Raw genomic sequence first — 21,684 nt, 5'->3', positions numbered from 1 at the left:
AATTATATGGGAAGAAATTGAAGTTGATAGGGAAGTGGTATGGGATCCAGTATTAGTCAGAATTAAAAGATGTGTAAGACTTGAGGTCTAATAAGGTAGATGAATGGATAACATTTCATTGGAATTTCTATAATTATTGGTGGGGAAGTGGCAACCAAGCAGCTATTCCAGACAGATGACATACTATCAGACTCTCAGAAAAATAACATTTACACAATTCTGAAGACAGCAAGAGCAGGTAAGTGTAAGAACTATTGCACAGTCAGCTTGACAGCTCATGCATCCAATTTGATGACAAGAATGAGGTACACAAAGGATTGAGGGTCTGTTAGATGTTGAGTTTCGCTTTAGGAAAGGTTAGGACACATGAGAGGTGGTCCTGATATTGCACTTGATAATGAAAGCAAGACTGAAGAAACATCAAGACATGTTCATAGGATTTGTTGTCCTGGAAAATGTGTTCAACAATGTAAAGTGGTGCGAAATTTTGGAAATTCTCAGAAAAATAGAAGTAAGCCATAGGGAATGACAGGTAATATACAGAATGTACAGAACCAAGAGGGAATAATAAGAGAGGAAGGCCAAGAATGATGTGCCTGGATTAAAAAGGGTCTAAGACAGGCATGCGGTCTGTTGTCCCTACTGTTCAACATGTACACTGAAGAAGCAATGACATAAAGAAAAGAAAGGTTAGAGAGTGGGATTAAAATTTGGCGTGGGTGAGGATATCAATGAGAAGATTAGCTGATGGTGTTCCTACCCGTAGTAAAGGTGAAGAGGAATTACAGGATCTGGTGAATGGAACAAACAGTCTAATGAGTACAAAATGTGGACTGATTGTAAGTTGAAGAAAGATGAAAGTTGTGAGAAGTCGCAGAAATGAGAACAGTGAGAAACTTATAGGGATGGTGATCACAAAGCAGAGAAAGTTAAGGAACTCTCCTACCTAGGCAGCAAAGTAAACCATGATGGAGAGGGCAAGGAGGATGTAAAAAGCAGACTAGTACTAGCAGAATGTGCATTTGTAGCCAAGAGAAGTGTACTAGTATCAAACAAAGCCTTAATTTGAAGAAAAAAAATTCTGAGAGTGTACTTGGAGCTCAGCATTGTACAGTATTTGAAACAGAGACTGTGAGAAAGCAGAAGAATCGGAAGAGAATCAAAGTATTTGAGGATTGGGGCTACAGAAGGATGGACTGGTAAGGTAAAGGAATGAGGTAGTTCAACGCAGAATTGGCAAAGAAAGAAACATCTAGAAAACACTAACAAGAAGAAGGGACTCGATGACAGGACACCTGTCCTATCATCAGGGAATGACTGCCATGATATTAGAGGGAGCTGTAGAGTGTAAAAATTGTAGAGGAAGACGGAGATTAGAATGTGCCCAGCAAATTATTGAGGGATGTTGGGTGCAAGAATTTCTCTTAGAGAAGAGATTGGCACAGAAGATAAATTTGTGGCAAGCAACATCAAACCAGTCAAAAGACAGATGACACAGAAAGAGAGATGATTCTAATATAGTGTTAACACTATATGTAGCCATTATAATAGCCTCAGTATGGCAAGGAAGTTTTTTCAGGTTTGCCATGTGATGCTAAATTGATTAGACATTATAATGCTTTGAAATTTTGGGGATGTTGAGTCCTTCGTTTGCATGCTTTAGCAAGCAGCTCAAAATGTGGTAGGGTGCCTGAGTGGTAACTGGAAATGCATCGTAGCAGACTCTTTAGTGTTCTCAGAAACTGGTTGTGATTGACTTGAGTTCACTGAGGGCACCAATTCCTGATGGTTTTGGAACCAACTTTCATCAGTAGTGCAAGACACTCATATGCAGTTACCAATTACAGGAGATAGGATTTTTTATGATCACTTATGCCATGCTACATGGCTGCGAGTGGTACACCACTTGGTGCAGACACATTGGACTGCCTGTGTTGGTGCACCAACAAATTGGGCAGCTTCTTCCACATCAAGGTCATGGGGACATCCAAACACTATAGCCCCTTTCTATTAAGTCTGTCATGTTAACCTATGTTACAATGCTAATTCCATATGATTGACTGGCACATACATACTACTTCATTGCAATAGCTTTCGTCATAGTGTTGGCATCACTGCCTGGTACTAGTTCTATGCTGCCTACAGTGTTGGAATATATGTGAACTGTGATTTTGATGCCAGATCATGTGTCTGTAAATTTTTCTGTAGGATATAATGTTTTTGTGATTCCTGGTGCGATGTGAGATGGAAAGCAGCTCAAAAGGTAGTCACTTAACTGTAGTTGTAAGTGTTTCATTTTACAGTACTGGACTGTTGTGCTTTGAAACTACCACATTGCCCATTGCATTTTACTTCTTTTTCCCACCCTAATGACAGTGTGAGCATACATTTATAATTTCTATAAATAATTTAAGAATAATTTTAAAATAAAAGTTACACATAAATCTGTTTTCTTACCCTGTTTTCTGTGTTCTGTGGTTGATATATCACTTGGAGGAAAACTTTCAGAATCGCTACACATATTGCAATAAAGATCAGCTTTTTTATCCTGAGAGGTAGATTAATATAGGTTGATAAATACAAATGGATGAATGATTTAGTTAGGTATAAGGATATAGTCTACCACTCGATGTAATAAGTCAATTCATATTCTGAAAATTTTTCACAGGGCATTGTTTTACAGTTTTGTTTTCTTCAGTAACAAATTGAGATTATAGTCAATTCACATTTGTCAATGATACTTCTAAAAGCTTTGGGCATATTAAATAAGGGGTTGCCCTGTTACAATGTGAGTAATAACATGAAACATAAACTGTAATCACGAAAATACAAAATATGCGGTGCTCACTCTTTGGGAACACAGCGTTTTTATGTGCAGAATGTGTGTGTAACATGTACATGTTTAGCAGGTGCTGTCTTACAGGTGTCAGATGTAAACGATGATGTCCGGAGGGCGGCTGTAACGGGACTCGGCTTCCTGCTGTTCAGGTAAGTACGCTACAACATTTTACAGAACATGGAAACTAGACCTGGCTGTTACTGAGATTAGAAAACTGCCTTACAAGAGAACAGTTGTTTGGATTCCCACGGATCTTTTTGCTGCACACAGTTATGATACTTCCAGATTCCCATACACTTGGAATGCTGTTATTGGATACAGGTATTAGGGAGTGTGTGACTTCTTAAGAGTACATTTATTGTCTAACTTGTCAGGTTTTGAAAGTTTTGAAATTTCTTCAACTTTAATCTGCTGCCCAGATTGTAACCTCGATTTCTGTAAGTAGTTGTTCAACTTGTAGTGAAGTTGCCAACTATTAGTTGGGCATTGGGTATAGTGAGTCATGTTGTGTGTCCCACCAATGTGTAAGAAAGTGGGAATGACACATATCAAGTGGGGAATTGAACAGAGAGTTAAAACCTTAGATGGACAGGAGCCAGATTTTAAAATAAACTGTGAGAATGTCCACATGTTGGCACTTGGTAGTTTCTCCAATTCTAGGAGTGGAACTAATTGATCACCATATTTTGTACAGTCACAGTATGGACCTTCAAGAAATTTGGTTTTATTTACTTACTGTGTTTCATATGACCCACACTATAATTGAAGTGTCCTAGAATGTTTGCAGGTTGCTAGAAGCAACTATCTGATAGGCCTACACTTTTCTACCCCATTGGTAGTAGACTACTTGTGAACGTGATTGGTTCATTTACTTTCATTCTAATTCTATAAAAATGTGTGTGGATGCTCTTTTCTATCAAGATTTTCCTCTAGCACATCACTCTGCCAAGTAATGTGAGAGAAAAGTAATAAGAAAGTAAATGTATTTTAACTAACATGTTTGGTGACTGGTCAGAGGCTGTTAAATGTTGCAAGAGTTCTTCTGCTGAGTCCAGAGTGCAGGAGATTGAAATAATTATGTGGGGTGGCTAAAGGAATAATGAACTTTAAATGCTCACAATCATCTCCAGTTGACACTATGAAATATACCAGAGTGTGTAAGCTAAAAATATATGGTACTTAAATGGAAACTGGTTATGAGCAAAGGAACTGTCCTGTGCATTATTCCATTGTGTTAAAAATAATTTTAAACATTGCTCTTCAATTTAATTTGGTAACTGTGTATGCTAATGTGAAATAATTTGAGTGTAAAGAGGTGTAAAGTGACAGTAAAGAAGTGAGAGTTGTGGAGAATGGACACTAGTTAGCACTGCCTTAATGTAATGACTGTACTGCAGGAAGTAGCAAATCAGCTATCCATTTCCAAAGTGCAATGTCTCAACAGTTTTATACAGAAATACTTTCTCAGACTGTTGCCCTACTATGTTCACTTAGTGCAGACACACTTAAATCAACTAGCATACAATTTTGCCATCAGGCAGCATTCAGTCAGTCAGTGTGGGAGATGTCCAATGTTACCAACCAGTCAGTCTCAGAGTAACTCCAGAATGCGGAAGTGATTTGAGGGAATGTGTCACTCGGACATACGTGTATGTTTTGTGGCTTCCCTTTTTCTGTTATGATACATACTTGATTAGATATAAAAAATACATGCTGAGACGTATCTTGTTTTTCAGTAATATCTTCTCATAAGACGAGGCGATTGCTAATATAGGAGAGTTGTCTGTGGATATCACTAACAGTATTTGTCACAGTTCCCCACATATAAGTGGTCTGGGATAATTGTTACTATCTATAGAGGAAGGGGTGGATGTAATGCTGTGTCAGAGCCAAACGTGCTATGCTGCACTGCACTGCAACACATCATGCCATGTAGGCCAGAGCAGAATGACAAAATGTGTCAGTGGATGCACAGCTGTTTCCAATTGGCGCGCGCTTGTGCACGCGCGCGCGCCCACACACACACACACACACACACACACACACACACACACACACACACACACACACGAGTAAAAATTAGGGAAATGAACTTCAGGATTTACTTCCTTAGTAAACTGCTTGCTGTTGATGATGGACAGTCTTGACTTGAATCTAACCTGCAGTATTGAAGGACACAAATTCTAGGAATACTGTAGCTTGCAAAGAGAGGTATGTAATACTTCAGCTCCTTTTGGTATCTGGATATTCCTTTTCAAGCTTGATTTATTTCTTGTATACATTGGAATAAAGTTTGTTGTCAACATGATCATCTCAAATACTTGAAAAGTAGTCAACAATATCTCTGCAAGTGCTCATCTAAGTTTTCAGATTTTGTTGTTATTGGTGGTGAAACTTTCCTAATGTCTGTTGCATCCAAAACTACTTGAATCCTCCACCAGGAATTGACACAACAGGAAGTGGGCTACAATATTTACTCTTTGAATTGTCTATGACTTGCCATTCTAACATTGAATTTCTGTTTACTTCCAATCTTTTGGCAGAAGGCATAGTATAAGTGTGAAGACTGAATGATTCGTGAGGCTTCACTTAAAGATGACATTCATATTCTTTCATTATACCAGGTCATTACTGAAAAACTTCTACACAAAGAAGGGCTGCATGAATGATCACAAATTTGTTTGACATGTAGTGTGTCATAGGAATGTTGAAAAATCTGAATTGGCAGATGCTTCAAGAAATGTCATACATCCCACATAAGCCTACTTCAAACATTGTAAGATTTAGTATTAAGTGAAGAATCAAGATGTTCTTCATCCCCCTAAATATCGCTCCTGTAGAGATTATGGAGACAAGATTGGAATAATTACAGCATGTACATGTACATCGACATTTAAGCAGTCATTCTTCCTGTGCTCTATGCCTGATTGGAACCAGAAAAAACCCGTTCTGCCCAACAGTCCTAAATTTTGTAAGATTATAATACAATGCATTTTAAATTTTAATGTGAGCTGTAATAATTTGTAATGAATTTTGGGACGGTCTATACAAGTCAATTGCATTCAGTCAGTCAGTCATCATTCCCACTTGCCAGTGATGGTGAAAACTAAAGTAAGAACAGTCTTTGTAAGTCTGTCTTTATATGGAATGACTGAGGGCCTTTGGCTGTTCAATATAAAATGTCAAATGAAAAACCACTTAAGCTGTCTAGATCTCAAAGTTTGTTTTACGTATGTGACCAGTTTCGGCCTTTCACAATGCTGTCTTAATGGTCCCTGACCGACATGTGGGAAGAATCCCACGTCATTTTCAATTGAGATAGTGGCCTGAATTCAGTAATTGACTACGCTTTAACAACATGATCCCTTTGTTCATCAGTAGCAGTCTGCTATTGATGAATGAAGGGATCATGTTGTAAAAAATAGTACACGGATACTACTGAATGCTGGCCCCTATTTTGACTGCACAAGAGGTGGGATTCTTCCTACACATTGAGCAGGGGGCTGAAGATGGCGTAGTGAAATTACGAAACTGGTCACATAAGTAAAATAAAATTTGAAATGCAGGCAGCTGAAAACGTTTTTGATTTGATGTTCTTCAGAGTAAGAACGTATTCAATCAGTTTCATTGCGTGCACAGCCCAAGTATGTTGTGGTCCATACAGTTAATTTAAAATTTACAATGGAGAGAGAGATTGTTCATAAAAGATCAGCTGAATAAACATTACAGGTAATTGAGTCAGTAATAGTCCAACTACAAGTAATATTGCCAAAAATGAAGTTTTCAAAGTAACATGGTGTACGAATAAATGCAGAAATGCAGTGCTATGTATTTGACCGTGTAAAACTGTTTTACACACAACAGCTATGCAACCAAATCTGCTTTTTTTCATGAGCGGTCAATTTTATCTGTCTATTAACCCCCCCCCCCCTCCCCCCTGCACTAATCTTTCAGACCAATTTGCATGTGTCTCGAATGCCTTTCTTGGTGTAAGCGATAGGCTAAAGTAACGAGGTTCTATGTGTATTAAAGATTCACAAAGCAGTAAAAACAAACCTTTACTCTTACTTCACAACAAATGTCATTGTGAGGACTAAAATTCTTCACAGAAACCAAACTTTTCCTGGAAATCAAGATCCTCTTGACTACTAAAATCTCACGAAAACAAGAAAAGAAATTATCTTGTCCTTGCGTGTTGATGAATCCTGATTATGATACAGACAGTGGAATTCTGAGGAAATTCAGGAAAGTATTTTTGGCTGAGTTTCAGCAGATAATAAAGCTACTCTTCCATTTTTTGGTACTTAATGAACATAAAATATGTGTACAGGAGTTGAGGTCCTGGTAATGAGGGCAAGTTTGTTTCTTGTCAGATTTCAGATCTGACATACTGTGCTGTCAAATAAGTGTACGTGGCATGTTATGAGGGTGTGTCCAAATGGATTTTGATGCTCTTCGTCATAATTATCTGATCCTGCCACCAAATCGTACAAACAACGCAACAAGAGTGTCAATAAATCTATAGTCCTTCAAACATTCTGACAGTTTCTTCCTGGGTGTGTGATTATCCAGATGTTTGGTGGAAAGCAACGGTTAACTTCCAATAAACATATTAAGTGGATTCCAGAATCATCTCCTGTCAGATGTAGCTCTGCTCAAAGTAATCTGCATTGATATAGTCAGACCCAGATAATTGTTATGGCATTTTAATGGGAGGGGGACATGCTTCATGGCAGTACATTGAGGAACAGCTGCTGACCGCTTTACAGTGTCTCTGGGTCATAAAGGATCTGGAAAAGAGCATTTCAGGAGAAACCGGACCTTGGAGCAGTGTTGTCCTTGTCATGGTGCGAAGATTGTTTGCAACTTAGAAGCAACCTGTTTATTTAACTTTTGATTTTCAGATAACAGTTGGACCCTTGCCTGAAGTAATGCCCCATGGTCAGTATTTGATATAATGTAGCTGCAGTTACAGACATGATGGTGCTTGGTGTCAGTCACAAGACTCTTTATTTCCCCCCACCCAAGCAATTCTTTGAAACATTTAGGTACTCGCTGACATCCCACATTTGTTCAAACTCTTAAAGAACCGTTTACTGAATCGGTACATTATTTTGGAAAAAAAGGCAGTGACAAATCCATGTTTGAGAAACTGTTAATTTTGGAGAGTGGCAAGATGAAAAAGTGCCCCAAGCTACCTCAGCAGCCCACTGAAGTGAAGGGCAGAGACCAGCAGCAAGTGTGCTCAAGAGCTGAACTGCTATTTAGTGCCAGGCAAAAGACAGGTTAGTGATTCCATGCAGCTGGTAGATCAAGTCTTGCTGTATTCAATTCAAGGGCTCACAGAGTAATAAACCTGTGGTCTGTGGATTCGGTATTCATTTTAAGCCCTAATAACGGTACACAAAATTTATATATATTGTTAGAACATGTGCGTTGGCTACTCAAAGCGTCAGCATCTGCTATGATTTTGAAAAGAATTTTTGAAAACTATTGAGTAACTTTTGTGCATGTTAAGTGACTTTGCGGTGTACAGTATTGAATACATTCTTAATGCAAAGCAAAATCATGACTGCTTGCAGAACTTTTTTTAACTTATAAGAGGGATTGTAAAGAGCCAGATAGGATTGTTGTTGGGAGCAAACACAAATGATATTTTTTGTTCCAAATCCATCATGTTTTGAGCCAGGTGTAGTTCAAAGATATGTGACTGCAACAGTCTTTGGCAGCATTCTACCAGGTTTGTCCGAGGCACTGGCAATTTTTGAAGGAGAACAGGAGATCAAAGACAGAGAAATCACTGTAAAAGATTCTGATATGCCATCAGTCATAGGCTTCTGACTGTAGGTTGGAAGGATATAAATGTCTCACTTAATACGTAACACAATGATATAGACAGTAAGACAAATAATCCAGCTACTGCAGAGTCATTGACAATGCCTTGGGTGCCTGGAATTGATTTATTGCTGGGGTTTGCTTGTACCCTCAGAAGTGCAGAAATTGACAGCAAATTTGAATTAATTTTTGCTCGGTTCCATGGTTATGACTATTAATCCTTGGAAACTAGTGTCATTAAGAACCTGAGTGACATTTCCTGAGAGTTTCTCTACTGCTAATCCATAAGTTCTTAAAATTTACACCAGAACATGAACATTTGTTTATCTGCACTGGCAGTCTTCAAACGAGAAAGTAATTGGAGGTAGCTCATTATTATAAAGCAAAGTAGTGGCATTTGTCAATGCCTTTTGGGTAAAATAGTTGTTTGTGTAAATCAGTATGTACAAGAACTTGGTTACAGGTAGTGTTTTTTGACAACATTAGAACTCCAACTATGCAGCAAGATTCAAAGATTAATGGTGCTAATGTTTGGCTTATTTCACATACCAAACCCCAGCTTTGTGGAACAGAAAGCATGATAAGTGAACTTGCACAATAATGCAAAAGAATTTCTCCTTCATGGCAATGCTAGGCCTCATGCAAGTCTACACACCCAAGTCATGCATTCCATGAATGTGGTGTGCAAATTTTGTTTGTTACATGGTCATTATAAATTTAAATAAGCTTTTCATCCACTGTGTGCCAGTGCCTCCCACACAGCTCCACTAGCTTGTTACCTGTGCCTGGTGACTTGTTGGTTGGTGCTGACATTGTGATATCTATGATTCAGAAAGGTTCCAAGAAGTTTTGGTTTTACTGTACTGTTATTGTGTTCTCTCTTTTCCACCTGCACTCATTTTTTTTAACTGTTACAATTTCAGAGATAAGTGTATATGAACTGAATATAATTGAAAATTAATTAAGAAATTTGAATATGCATCCTAGAAGTATGATGGTGCTTACACTGCAAGGATGTAATAATTTGGCTTTTTTGGGCACTTGTATTCCTTTTTCTCACAAGGGATTGATACAGGATGCTGAAATTTGGCCCATGCCGCCAACAAGTTAAATTTGTAACTCTTGGCCATGCAGCTGTTGTCAATTTTTTTTTGCTTTCTATCTCCTGGTTGTTTGAATATCTTGGGCTATCCATTTTGGCACCTCATAAATTTGTCGTAATTCAGCAAAGTAAAATTCTGTAATCCAGAATGAAATTTTCACTGTGCAGTGGAGTGTGCACTCTATGAAACTTATTGGCAGATTAAAATTATGTCAGACCGAGACTTGAACTTGGGACCTTTGCCTTTCACGGGCAAGTGCTCTAAAATTCCATAATGTTTCTTCTACGTTGCTAAGTCTTTTATGTGTTCTCAGCAGCTGTATGACTGTGAGCTTGGCTCACCCCACCAATTAAATCTTGCGGAAATTGACAACATGTATTGCCAGACAAGCTTTCTGTGTACTATATTCATTAATTCTGGAAGGGATTTGGCAGAGGCATATGGAACTTCAAAGTGGGCTTGGGGGAGGAGGATTGGGGTAGGTGATTCTTTATTCTTTGTTAGAGCTCAGAGATCTGAGCAAAATCTGTCATATTTCTCTTTCGATTTTATTTAAATGTGTTTCTGTGTGTGTTTTGGCTAGACAGGATAACTAAAGTCAAAACCTGTTGATGGATTTATGACAGGAAATATTTGTGTATATTAGTGCTCTAATGTAGGCTTGTTTTATGGTATTTGTCATCTGTACGTAAAGTGTAATTGAGATGAAAATGCTTATCCAGCCCACCAGTGCCTAAACAGTGTGGGTAACCACCTGGAAGTCATTCTGAGACCTCAACAAAACCATATCTGAATCGAGACAGCATTTGCTTGCACAATCTGATAATCTTGACACATGGTTGCTGTAACCACATCAGTGGCTTAAAAATTTTCCAGTGGTTAACAGACACAAAACACAGACTGACATTTAACTATCTCTGCATTTGAACAGAGGAGTTCTTTGCTACATCACTGGACCGAATATTATGTTTCTCTGATGGTGGTCAAAAATGGAAGTGCATAACAACTGCTAATGTTTACGTTAGAGAAATAAGATTGTACTATACATTACCGTGAGCTAATATGGAAATAAAATAATAACTTCCAAAATAATTGAGTATGTGTTGTTGGGTGGGGGCCAAGCAGTTCACATTAGTGGTATGGGCCTAACTGAACTTTAAACTGCCCACGGCTGTCGTACTCCTTTATCTATTTTTACTGGGTGTGGAGCTGAAGATGACTTATAACAAAGGACAAAACTGGTAATCCAAATAAAAAAAAATTTGACCCAGGCTGTATCTTCATTATATTAATACTCGTCCTTTTACCATCAGCTGTCATGTGTCTTCATTGATTAATGTACTTTCACTGAATATTTTCTAACTGTCTGGCTCAGTATATCTTCTCCACATCATAAAATTCTATCGTTTGTGGAAGATGTTTTAAATCTTTGTAACACACACACACACACACACACACACACACACACACATACACACACACGAGAGAGAGAGAGAGAGAGAGAGAGAGAGAGAGAGAGAGAGAGAGAGAATTTAATTTTTCTTAGTGTGGTAAATGGACATAGATTTGTCTCCATGCTTACTCCTTTACTTTACAATATTTAGGCCAAGTGCAAAGATGTGAAAAAATTAAGTTACTGCATTTTTTTCCACTTTGAAGGGACAACACTGTATCTTTGTGGCTACATGTTTGGAAAGGGTTTGAATCCCTCGTAAATATTCATCCTTCTCCAGGTTTGGAAATCGAATGGGTGTTTGGCATCAAGTTTTGGTTAGCAACATATACAGACACCAGAGTTATCATACTAGCTATGTGCCATGTGAATTTGCATCTGACCTTTGTGGGGAAGAGATGTACATAAATTGTGATGTTTTATCCTGGACTGTAAAGTGGGAACAGTTTTCTGTGAAATGGTACTGAACTTCGGAACCAAAACAAGTTCAGTCTCTGTTTATTCACCATGGACAGGGGACATCAGCTGGTCAAGTAATTGTCTGTGAAATTCACCAACAGCCATGTAATTGAGATGTTATTTTATTTCGGCTACCAGTTTCAGTATTTCACAATGCCACAATCAGGCCCCACATGTATCTCTAAAAAATAAACAGTATTGTCATATAGTGCCATATATTTCTGGATGTCGTGAATTGAAAACTGTATCACAAGTGCTTCATTTGAAGACTTGAAAGCAACTCGAAATAAAGTCTTCAGATGAAGCACTTAGGACATGGTTTTGAATTCACGCCATCCTGTATGACAATATTGTTTATTTTTGAGAGATCCATGTGGGACTTAAAGATGGCATTGTGGAATGCCGAAACTAGTAATCAAAATAAAATAACATCTCATTTACATGGCTGTTGGTGAATTTCATTGATAATTACCAAAAAGAATTTGTTGATTTTGAATTTCAATGGCATCTGCTCCCTAATATAAAGATGTAAAATTTAATGATGTGTTTATTTCTATCTCTCGGCAGTATATCGTGGATGAACTGTGTACAGTAGTTTCATTACCTCGAACTACAAACTTTGATTCCTCTAATGCAGAAAACCAACATGCCAAAAGAGATACAAAAATGCATCTAGCTCAAATAGAAACACACACTGTTGGTGTCAGTAGGCTTGTGTGTCTGTGCATTATTTGTTTTAGTGTTTTACTGTCTGTGAACAGCTGCCGAGCACTAGAGGCAATGTGGATGTTGATGTTCTTATTAACAAGTGGCATCAGTCCTGCTGTTTAGTGTAGAATATTTTGTTTCTGTAGTCTTCCAACTGCATTTGAGTGTGACATAAAATCTTCCATTCTCTTCTGAATTCCATATGGAGCATGAAAAAATGTAGAAGGTAAAATGGCACCTCTTTCTACTTCTCTTTGTTCTGCTGTTGTGCAAAATGTCGCCACTTTCTGAATGATACACAGCTTTTGATAGATGTGTTTGTCCTGCAGCTATTAGTCATTGGTGTTGACACGTCACAACTACTTTTGGTTTATTCAGAACTAGTGGGAATGTAACAATAACTACTAGCTTTCTATTTGTCTTTCAGTTTCAATATCTTCCAACTGGAGCTCACTGGAGATGTTTCAATCATTCAGTTATGTCCTTGTCTGTTAATAGACAACCAAGCACATTAAGTATAGCGAGATGAAATACTGTTGTGCCTATGTACTCTCTCCTGCCCTATTCATTTCATTCATTTATATTGTAAAGGCTAATGCCTCACTTTTGCAGTCACTGTATTCTGTTATTGGTTGATATGTTGCAATTAAGTTAACAATACTGTGAGCAGGTTTTACTGTTTACCGAGGGGGAGGATTCAATATGTGGTTTTGAGTTTGAAGGCATGTCGTCTCAATTCTTCAGTGTCCACAGTTTGAAGTCAGTGTATGTGATAATTCAAAGTAGAGGCTTAGGGAACTAATTTCTCTTCCCTGTCCCTTGAAACTCCATATCAAGAACATAGAGAGATTGAAGCCAGAAATAAAGGTAGTTGATAAAACTAAAAACGAAAGTAAAGAAATTATAATGGGCAGTAGATTGGATATATGGCTGCGATATCATAAACAAATTGTACTGCTTTCTATGTTGGTTGCATGCAAAAGAAATTGGTAGGTGCAAAACAAATTGGATGCCAAGAGGCGTTGACTGTCGTGGATGTTCATCACAGAAGATAAGGAAACATGAGTGACCTAAATCACATACAACTGCACAGCTAGAGCACAATGTTATAGGGAAACACAATATTAGACAACAACCGTATAGTGCTTATAGGCAGTTAATTGAAAGACAATAATCAATTTGCAAAAGTCATTATGTATGCTCTAAAATTATGGATTGTATGAATTTTTGTGGTACTTTGGAGATCACACTTTGTGGACGTGATAAATGCAATAACTCATCAAATCCAGGAATTTTCTGCTGTCATAAATTTCACTGCTGAACTTGGCGTACTTCCTAATCATTTTTCGGAGGCTCCTGGTTTCAAAGGTACTACTAAACATGGTCAAAATGATTTCTTTTGTATGCCGGAAGTTTATCACGACAGAGTAAGAAAGGAAATTGAAGTCAGTGATGATGTATCAGTTATCTCGGGTGAGACAATCGATATTTCAATAAATTCACAGTTTATTTTGAACTTTCCTCATTCCTCATGAACATGATGCAAAAACATTAGCAGAATCAATTAAAGAAACTGTATTGGATATTGTGGATAATCCAGATGAAGTTTCTCAGAGTTACAATGATGCAGCTGTTATGAGTGTTCTTACTTCAGGTTTATGGACTCTTCTGAATGAACATAATAAACATGCCTGTTGTGTTCATAAGTTGAATCTGATTTTAGCTGAAGTAACAACTTGAATGTGGTTATAAGGTTTCTTCTTCTTCTTCTTCTTCTTCTTCTTCTTTTCTTCCTCCTGAACTTTGTGAGATTTCTAGTGTTTCATAGTTCATCACAGCAGTGCTAATTATCATAGTGAACAAGAAAGTTGAGTACAAAAATAGGGAGTCACCTGTAGAAAGCCTGCAGCAAATTCAGCTTACAATTACTCAAGCAAGAGGGCTGCACTTGAAATTAGAGCATCCAGAATTTTGATTGTGATTGTCTGTATTTGATTATTTGTGCCGCATGTTGACATATCGTACAGTCAATTACAAAATCAGTCAGTTGACGCACTGACTGTACAATGAGGAAGCAGAACATTTCAAAAGATCCATACAGGATATAAAAGGTAGCATCATTGACATTATCCGTACCTTCAGAGATCTGCTGAATCCTGTGAAGTGACGGACAAGGAAACAAAATTCCAGAAACTGTTGCTCCTAAAAAAGTGTAAGATACAGTTATTACTCAGATTTCCGAATACTTCAACATCAGAGGGCATCACACAACTGCAGTTTTATTTAATTCTGAAAAGTTTGTTTTGTATGCAAGTCACTTTCCACAAATGTTGCTGCAGAGCTCTTGCAAAATACATATCCATTTCTTGAATGCAGTAGGCTGAGACTGGAGTTTCAGATACTGTTCATGAGGAATTACTTTAAAACTATCACAGGTGCTGCTTCACTGTCATTTTTGCTCGAAAATGACTTGCAGGCACTTTTCAGTAAAATGATGAAACTCCTGAGAGTGATTATCATACCAGTGACAACATCTGAGATGGAGCAATCTTTTCTTTGCTCTGAAAGGAAAGAAAACAAAAACTTTCCCACAAAGTACCATGAATTAGACTAGCGATAGCACTATAGACAGTCTTCATTGAGAAAAACTTGGTACACAGCATGGTCGATTTCAGTGAGTGGTTCATTCAGATTCCCTGCTCATAAGAAGTGTGTGAATTATTCATACAAACATTCATCGTAAGGTAAGTGCATTTCTGTACTATAATTAATTTGTTAATCATTTTTAGCTTTTTTATGTCCGTCATTTGGAGTTTTGTTGTCCATTTCCAACGAACTTCCTAGAAAAACTTTGCAAATTGTTGCTGACACACAAACCTCCATATGACCGACACTCAGATTGGTACCAAAAGTTGTGTGCTGATACAATATCAACCAAAACAGTGACAGAGTTCGTGTTAAGTGCTGTCGTCCAGTAGAAGATGGGTAAACTGTAATTGAAAGTGACACCAGAACTACAGAGTATAGGTAAACTGTATGTGTGAGCTCTGAATGTGAAGATCTCTGGTAGAGCATCAGACTGTCTTACTAAAGGTCACGAGTTCAAAACCCACTGATGACGATTTTAACACATTACGCATGAAATTGTTATATGGGAGAACATTTCTCTGCCATGTAAAAGGATGTTTCAGAGTTTGTAGCAATTTTCTTTTGGCAGTCTGCTTTCACTTCGTTAGTTGAAATTAGCAAACCTATAGAGCACATTTGATGTGGTGTTATCTATACAAATGTGCAGTATAGGTTGGCTACTTTCAACTAATGAAGCTAAAGCAGACTGCTAAAAGAACATTGCTACAAACTCTGAAACGTCCTTTTACATAACAGAAAAATGTTCTCCCGTATAACAGTTTCACAGGTAATCTGTTAAAACCATCAGTGGGTTTCGAACTCGGGACCTTCAGCATGACAGTTTGACACTCTACCAACTCACTTCCCAGAGATCTTAACATTTAGAGCTCACAGATATGGTCTGCATATACTCTGCAGTTCTGGTGTTACTTTTAACTACTGTGTACGCATCTTCTGATGGATAACAGCACACAGCACAAACTGAATCGGTTTTTTAATACTCTCATCGACTCACAACGTTTGGTACTGATCTGAGTGTCTGACATATGGAGGTTTGGGTGTGACACACATCATTTCCACAGCCTATCTGGCCGCCATCTTCAGGTGAGAACACTGTTTACTAATCATGCTGAAACTGATTCGTACTATGAATGGTGATCCCTTTATAAGCTGCGGAAGGCCAACAGTGCTCCTGTCCCTTAATACAAGTGAAGGTACAGTGCCCCAATGGTAAAACCTGGCAAAAGTTATGGATCACTCTCCCGGCTGAGTTAACAACTGTTTTTTTGAAAGTCAGATAAGTCTTCCAAATCTTACTTAAAGGAGAAGTTTGCCTCTATTTACATTGTCTGAGAGTGTAACTTTAACTGATTCCATTAAAACAGAGCCCCAATAATGAGACACAGTGGCAGCCATTTGCGTTCTTATCATATAAAATAAAAATCTCTGTAAGACAGTACCAATACTTTTCCCACAACTGCAACACACTTTGTAAAATCTGGGCTTCCTCTGTTCTAGGCCCTCTTTTAGCCAAGGTGGACAAAATATTGATATTATTAAAATTCATGCTATCTTTGAAGATATGGCCTGACCATATGATAAGAAAGCCAAACTATTCTATATAGTGGCCAAACTTTTAACGTCATTTACGACAGATGTATTGAGCAGATTCACCACACACAATTGTCGCAGCATGAGAAATCCATGGTACAAAGCACTGTCTTACTGAGGGACACAGAATTTTGTATGATACTGGCAAATTGTTGCCACTGTGTCTCATTATTGGCCCTCTGTTTTAAAAGAAACAGTTGAAATTAGACTGTCAGACAACATTACAAACAGAGACAGTGGTTACACTGTAAGTAAGATTTTGAAGTCTATTTTATCTGATATTAAAAAACAGCAGCGACTCAGATGGCAGAATGTATTGCCAGTGGTACAAGATAGTGATCCATAGTTTTTGCCAGCTTTCACACTGGAGCAGCTGTACCTTGGCTGGTGTTAAGGGACAGCAGTGCTGTTGGGCTTCTGCGGCGTTCGTGGTATGAATCAGTTCCGGTGTGATTAGCAAACACTTGATGGTGGCTTCCAGGTAGGCTGTGGAAATATTGGATGTAAATGATTGCATGATCCAGCTGCAGACCTGACAAGAATGTAAGTTGCAGTGTTGGCTTAGAAGCTTCAGCATAAATTTTAGGATCATCTCGGTCACATGTCATACAGCTGAGCATTTCCAGTTCTTTCAGGCAATGTATTATAGTTCAGTTTCATCATCACTGGTGAGCAAGGTGATAAAAAATTTGAGCCGTGCAAGAAAATGACCAGATTGCGAGCTAGAAGCACTCGGATAGAGATTAGTAATCAAATAATTGGTTGGCAGGGATCTGATGCAGCTGCACTGTTTAATGCTTAGAGTGGGTCATAGTGTGGGATAGCACTTGTACGTGGCAACAGAATGATATAATGAAAGTTTATTTTGTTATTGTTTAATTAAACAGTGAGTCAGCTCATTTAATGAAAGTTTATTTTGTTGTTGTTTTATTAAACTGAGTTTAAACTGTGACTTTCCTCAAATATGTTTACTTTGGTAACATCAAGACAGCTTATTTACCTATAAAACTTAATTCTTGTGGCATGACAAGTCTCGAAGTTGACCAACTCATTTCTATCATAAATGACTATTTCGGAGTCTGCCCTCTTCCCCTAAAAACCATCTCAAATGGCAAGTGTTGAAAATCTTGTTTCTAACAGCTCGTTTGGTAAATTCAACATACTGCAGACTATGATAGAATATGAAAAGTTTTGTATGATGACATTAACTCAAATATTTGCCACAAAAAATCGTACAATTATAGAGAACAACATTATTTAGAAATCAACATTTGTGCTTTATTACTTCCTATTTTTCTTCGTAATTGTTAAAGAACATTAGTAAAAACTGTATTATGTCTCATTAGCAGTGTGTGTTTACTCTTGAAACAATTTTTGTAAGTGTGTCGTTAGAATGCAGTATATGCCGAGCTTATGTCAACCACGTATCATAAAACCTGAACAGTATATCTCTTGAAGGGGGAGAGGGAACCAGTTAACAAAACAAAAATAGTTGAAGTGGACACTATTGGACAGGGGCTTTGCCGAACTTTCATTCATTAACATGAGGCCTTTTCATGAAACAGTGTCACATCTACTGAAATGGCCACTGACAAGAATCTATCCTACGGGAAGCTTCATTCATGTAAATGTTTAGATCAGAGCTTTCCAAGCTTTTCCTCACGGCTACACATTTGTGTGTTCAGTTGCAACAAATGATATTGTAAGGATCTATTAATTTTTCATTTTTTTTATTTGTAAGTCCAACTGTATGTGAAGCACTTTTTCACATTGTAATGGTTTAAGACACAGCCGGTGCAAGTACCATACCTGGAACACTGGAAGCCATGGTCAAAGTCCTGCTGATCGAAGCACCCCCACACCTTGTACCCACTTCCGTGTCATTACACTCTGTGCCAATAACCTAGGTTGCTGAAAAGTCTCCAGGAAGCTTCAGCAACTTGATACACATTTGCCTGACAGCAGATGGACGTGGGTCACAGTCCCTGTTCGAAACTTTCTTCAGTGACTCACAGACACTGTCCTTCAATGAAGTTGGCACCGAGTAACTGCATTTGAACCCTGTCCCAGGGGAGTGGATGATGCGGCTGTGAATCTGTTGATGCCATCGCTGGACTGCGATCTGTGGATTTCTGCCTGTCTACCCAGCTTGGGCACCCACCATGCCACCAGTCGCCTATCCCTGCTGTGCAGTGTCATTCAGGACTTTGCCTGCCATCACCCTGCTGTGCAGTGTCATTCGGGACTTTGCCTGCCATCACCCTGCTGCTGGGACACAGCCACTTGCTGCAATGCATGTTGACACTGCCAGTGTGGTGTGCCACAGCAGAGCCATATGGGGTGTATGTGCCGTGGTCATTAAATTAGAACACTGACTCGGCATACCTCTGTGAAAGCAGCTCGAATCCCTGCAAGTCTGGTCACTGCTACACATGCCGTTACACCAGAATATTGTATGAAGACTGAAACACATTCGAATGACTGTACAATTTGGACAGATTAATTAAAGATTTGTTTGTGAGGATCCTCATGCCTGGCCACAACCATTTCTGACCGGCTACACAGAGGAGGCATTAAAGAAGTACTGTGTCACTCAACAGAACCTTCTTCTGTTGTGCATGTCCATCTCATCTTTGGCAGAGAACCACGTTCACACACAGCTCTCCTCTCTTTTGTTACAAGAGATACAAAACTTTCGAATACTAGCAATTCAGTGACCTACGGGAATTGACAGACATCATAAATCCATGTGTTATAACTGGGATGTATGACAAATTTGCATTTGTTTCCTCATTTCATTCGAACTGACAAGTGCTGCTGTTTTTGTATTATAGAAAATGCTTTTTTGCGTGAATATGTTGTAGAAAACTGCAGCAGTATGATGAGTGCTCTTTTACTTAGGCCAGTGTAGTCTTCTTAAACAGAAATCTAGAAGTTACAGAAATCTAATTGTTGGTATTTAAGTTTTAAAGTGCAGTTGTTCTTCAGATCTGCTAGTTCTTCCTCTTCAAGTTCACAGGTATAGGAAAGAGAGAAAGCATTTCTTATCCCTTCATACTGGTTATATCTACTCTTAGAAAATATCCAAGACTAGACAGTTCTGTGAGTGGGGTCCAGTATCATTTCGGTACAGCTGTGAGTGTCATCTGCTGTCCATTTTGATTTGAAAAACAGTGTAAACAAGGACTCTACACGAAAGCTTTCTCCATTAATCACCTTGTTTACAGATGTGAAACATTCCACAAAGCACAGACCATTCTCCTGAGTGTATCCATTATCCAAAACTGACTGCATCTGCTCCCCACATTTGGGGCAGTTTGTGACATTTTGTACACCTGTGGCATTGTTACTAGTTTTAAATTGACAGCCAGCTCTGGGGAAAGATAGATAGTGGACTGGTGCTCACGTGCTGGCTCACGATAGCCAGATTAATGCTATCAGTGCTGCGAACCACTCAGCTGTCGTAGGTGCTCCTAGTGGTATCTAGAGGCTTTTCACTTTTGTATTGAGAAAGTCTAGCATTAGGGGTGACTCCTCTAGATTGCTCAACTTAACACAAATCATATTGTCATAGTAGTATGATTTCATGTAACCTAGTAGTGGATTATTGTTTTGACTCCAGTTGCAGTACTGAATTGGGAAGTCAGGGGTTGTTTTGGTCACTGGAATGCTGCATTCAGAGTCTTCAAGGCTTTTTGTCCCGTGTGACAAGCCTGTCAAGTAAGTCGTGTGACTCCCATGGAACTGTTATGTGACAGTGGAGGTGATGTGTGTACACGAATCCAGACTAATACCACAGGCAAATTAGAAAGAAAATCAGCAAGTGGGGTAAAATGTAAAATTTTTATAAAGTTTTGAAACTTAGGGGAAAAACTCATATGGGGTATAGTAGTAAGAAACAGAAAAGTTTTTCATAGGGTGGTGTGTGTGTGTGTGTGTGTGTGTGTGTGTGTGTGTGTGTGTGTGTCTGCTCCAAAAGTCAGTTTGTACATATTTTAAATTTATACGTGAAAAGGCTCATTTTTCAAACAGAGCTTTATTAGTAAATATATTCCTCCCAAAATTGTACAGGAAAAAGATCGTGTGCATCTTTTCATTTATACGAATGGTATCTGAGGAATAAGAATGTAATAGTTTGCAATTTTTGTTGCTTAACGAAGTATTTGTGTAATTAAGTGTATGGAAATATTTCGTAGCCTATATATTCTACTTGATGATATTTATCTTGTGATCAGTATTGTTGAAATTAGGAGTACATGCCAACAATGAAAATGTCAAGTTCCCCATCCCATTCACGTAGAGCTCCGCTACCACTGCTGTCGTTGCTGTTTCTTTCTACCCAGTGTTTAGTTCAGTTGAGTTAATGTTGTGAACTGTCAGAGTAGTGCCAGAGAGTTCTGTTTTTGTGACTGTATTCATCAGTTAGTGGTGTTATGATGTGCTTCTTGGTAGTCTCATTTCTTCTGTCTGGACTGAGAAAATAATAATGCTGGACCCTACTACCTGTTATATGTGGTAACTATGTTTCGGAAGGAGAGACATCAATAATGATGAAGGGCTTGGAAACTCTAATACGCATCAGCAAGGAACGGAAGGATGGGGCTCATAATCTTCTACAGAATGTTGGACTGATTGAAATGCATAATGTATGTCAACGTGAATGTATTAAGGAACGTAATATAAGGAAGCTAATTAATCGGAGTGTTGCACAAGAAGATGATAAAAATTTGAGATCCTTTTCCTCTTATCTATTCAATTAAAAAAAAAATACTGTTTCATATGTGTTGAAAAGTGTGACATAGAGGCGGAAACAGAGAGAGAGAGAGAGAGAGAGAGAGAGAGAGAGAGAGAGAGATATTCCACAAATGCCGTGAAGTGTTTGAAGTTCGCACTTTTAACTGTGAAACATACGCTGCTTCAGAAAGAAGAGAAATGCAATAATGATTTTGGTAGAAAGGTTGCTGAACACATGAACAGTGTTTTGTGTTTAGTAGTTGCAGAAGCCTGTTATCATCAATAGTGCTATGCTAAATTGGTGTCGAACCCCT

The 21,684-nt window shown here is 38.3% G+C and overlaps 1 protein-coding gene across 2 annotated transcripts in view; it reads left to right on the top strand.

Moving 5' to 3' along the window:
* Positions 1-21,684, top strand: part of LOC126161354 (26S proteasome non-ATPase regulatory subunit 1) — a 386,202-nt gene that overhangs the window by 84,609 nt on the left and 279,909 nt on the right. For both annotated transcript variants that reach the window (XM_049917122.1, XM_049917121.1), the window contains exon 11: positions 2,924-2,988. In XM_049917122.1, the coding sequence (XP_049773079.1) occupies positions 2,924-2,988 (65 nt within the window). The remainder of the gene's footprint in view (positions 1-2,923; positions 2,989-21,684) is intronic.

The sequence above is a fragment of the Schistocerca cancellata genome, chromosome 2, assembly GCF_023864275.1.
Source record: "Schistocerca cancellata isolate TAMUIC-IGC-003103 chromosome 2, iqSchCanc2.1, whole genome shotgun sequence".
Lineage (NCBI taxonomy): Eukaryota > Metazoa > Arthropoda > Insecta > Orthoptera > Acrididae > Schistocerca > Schistocerca cancellata.
This window is presented reverse-complemented; position numbering and strand designations above follow the sequence as displayed.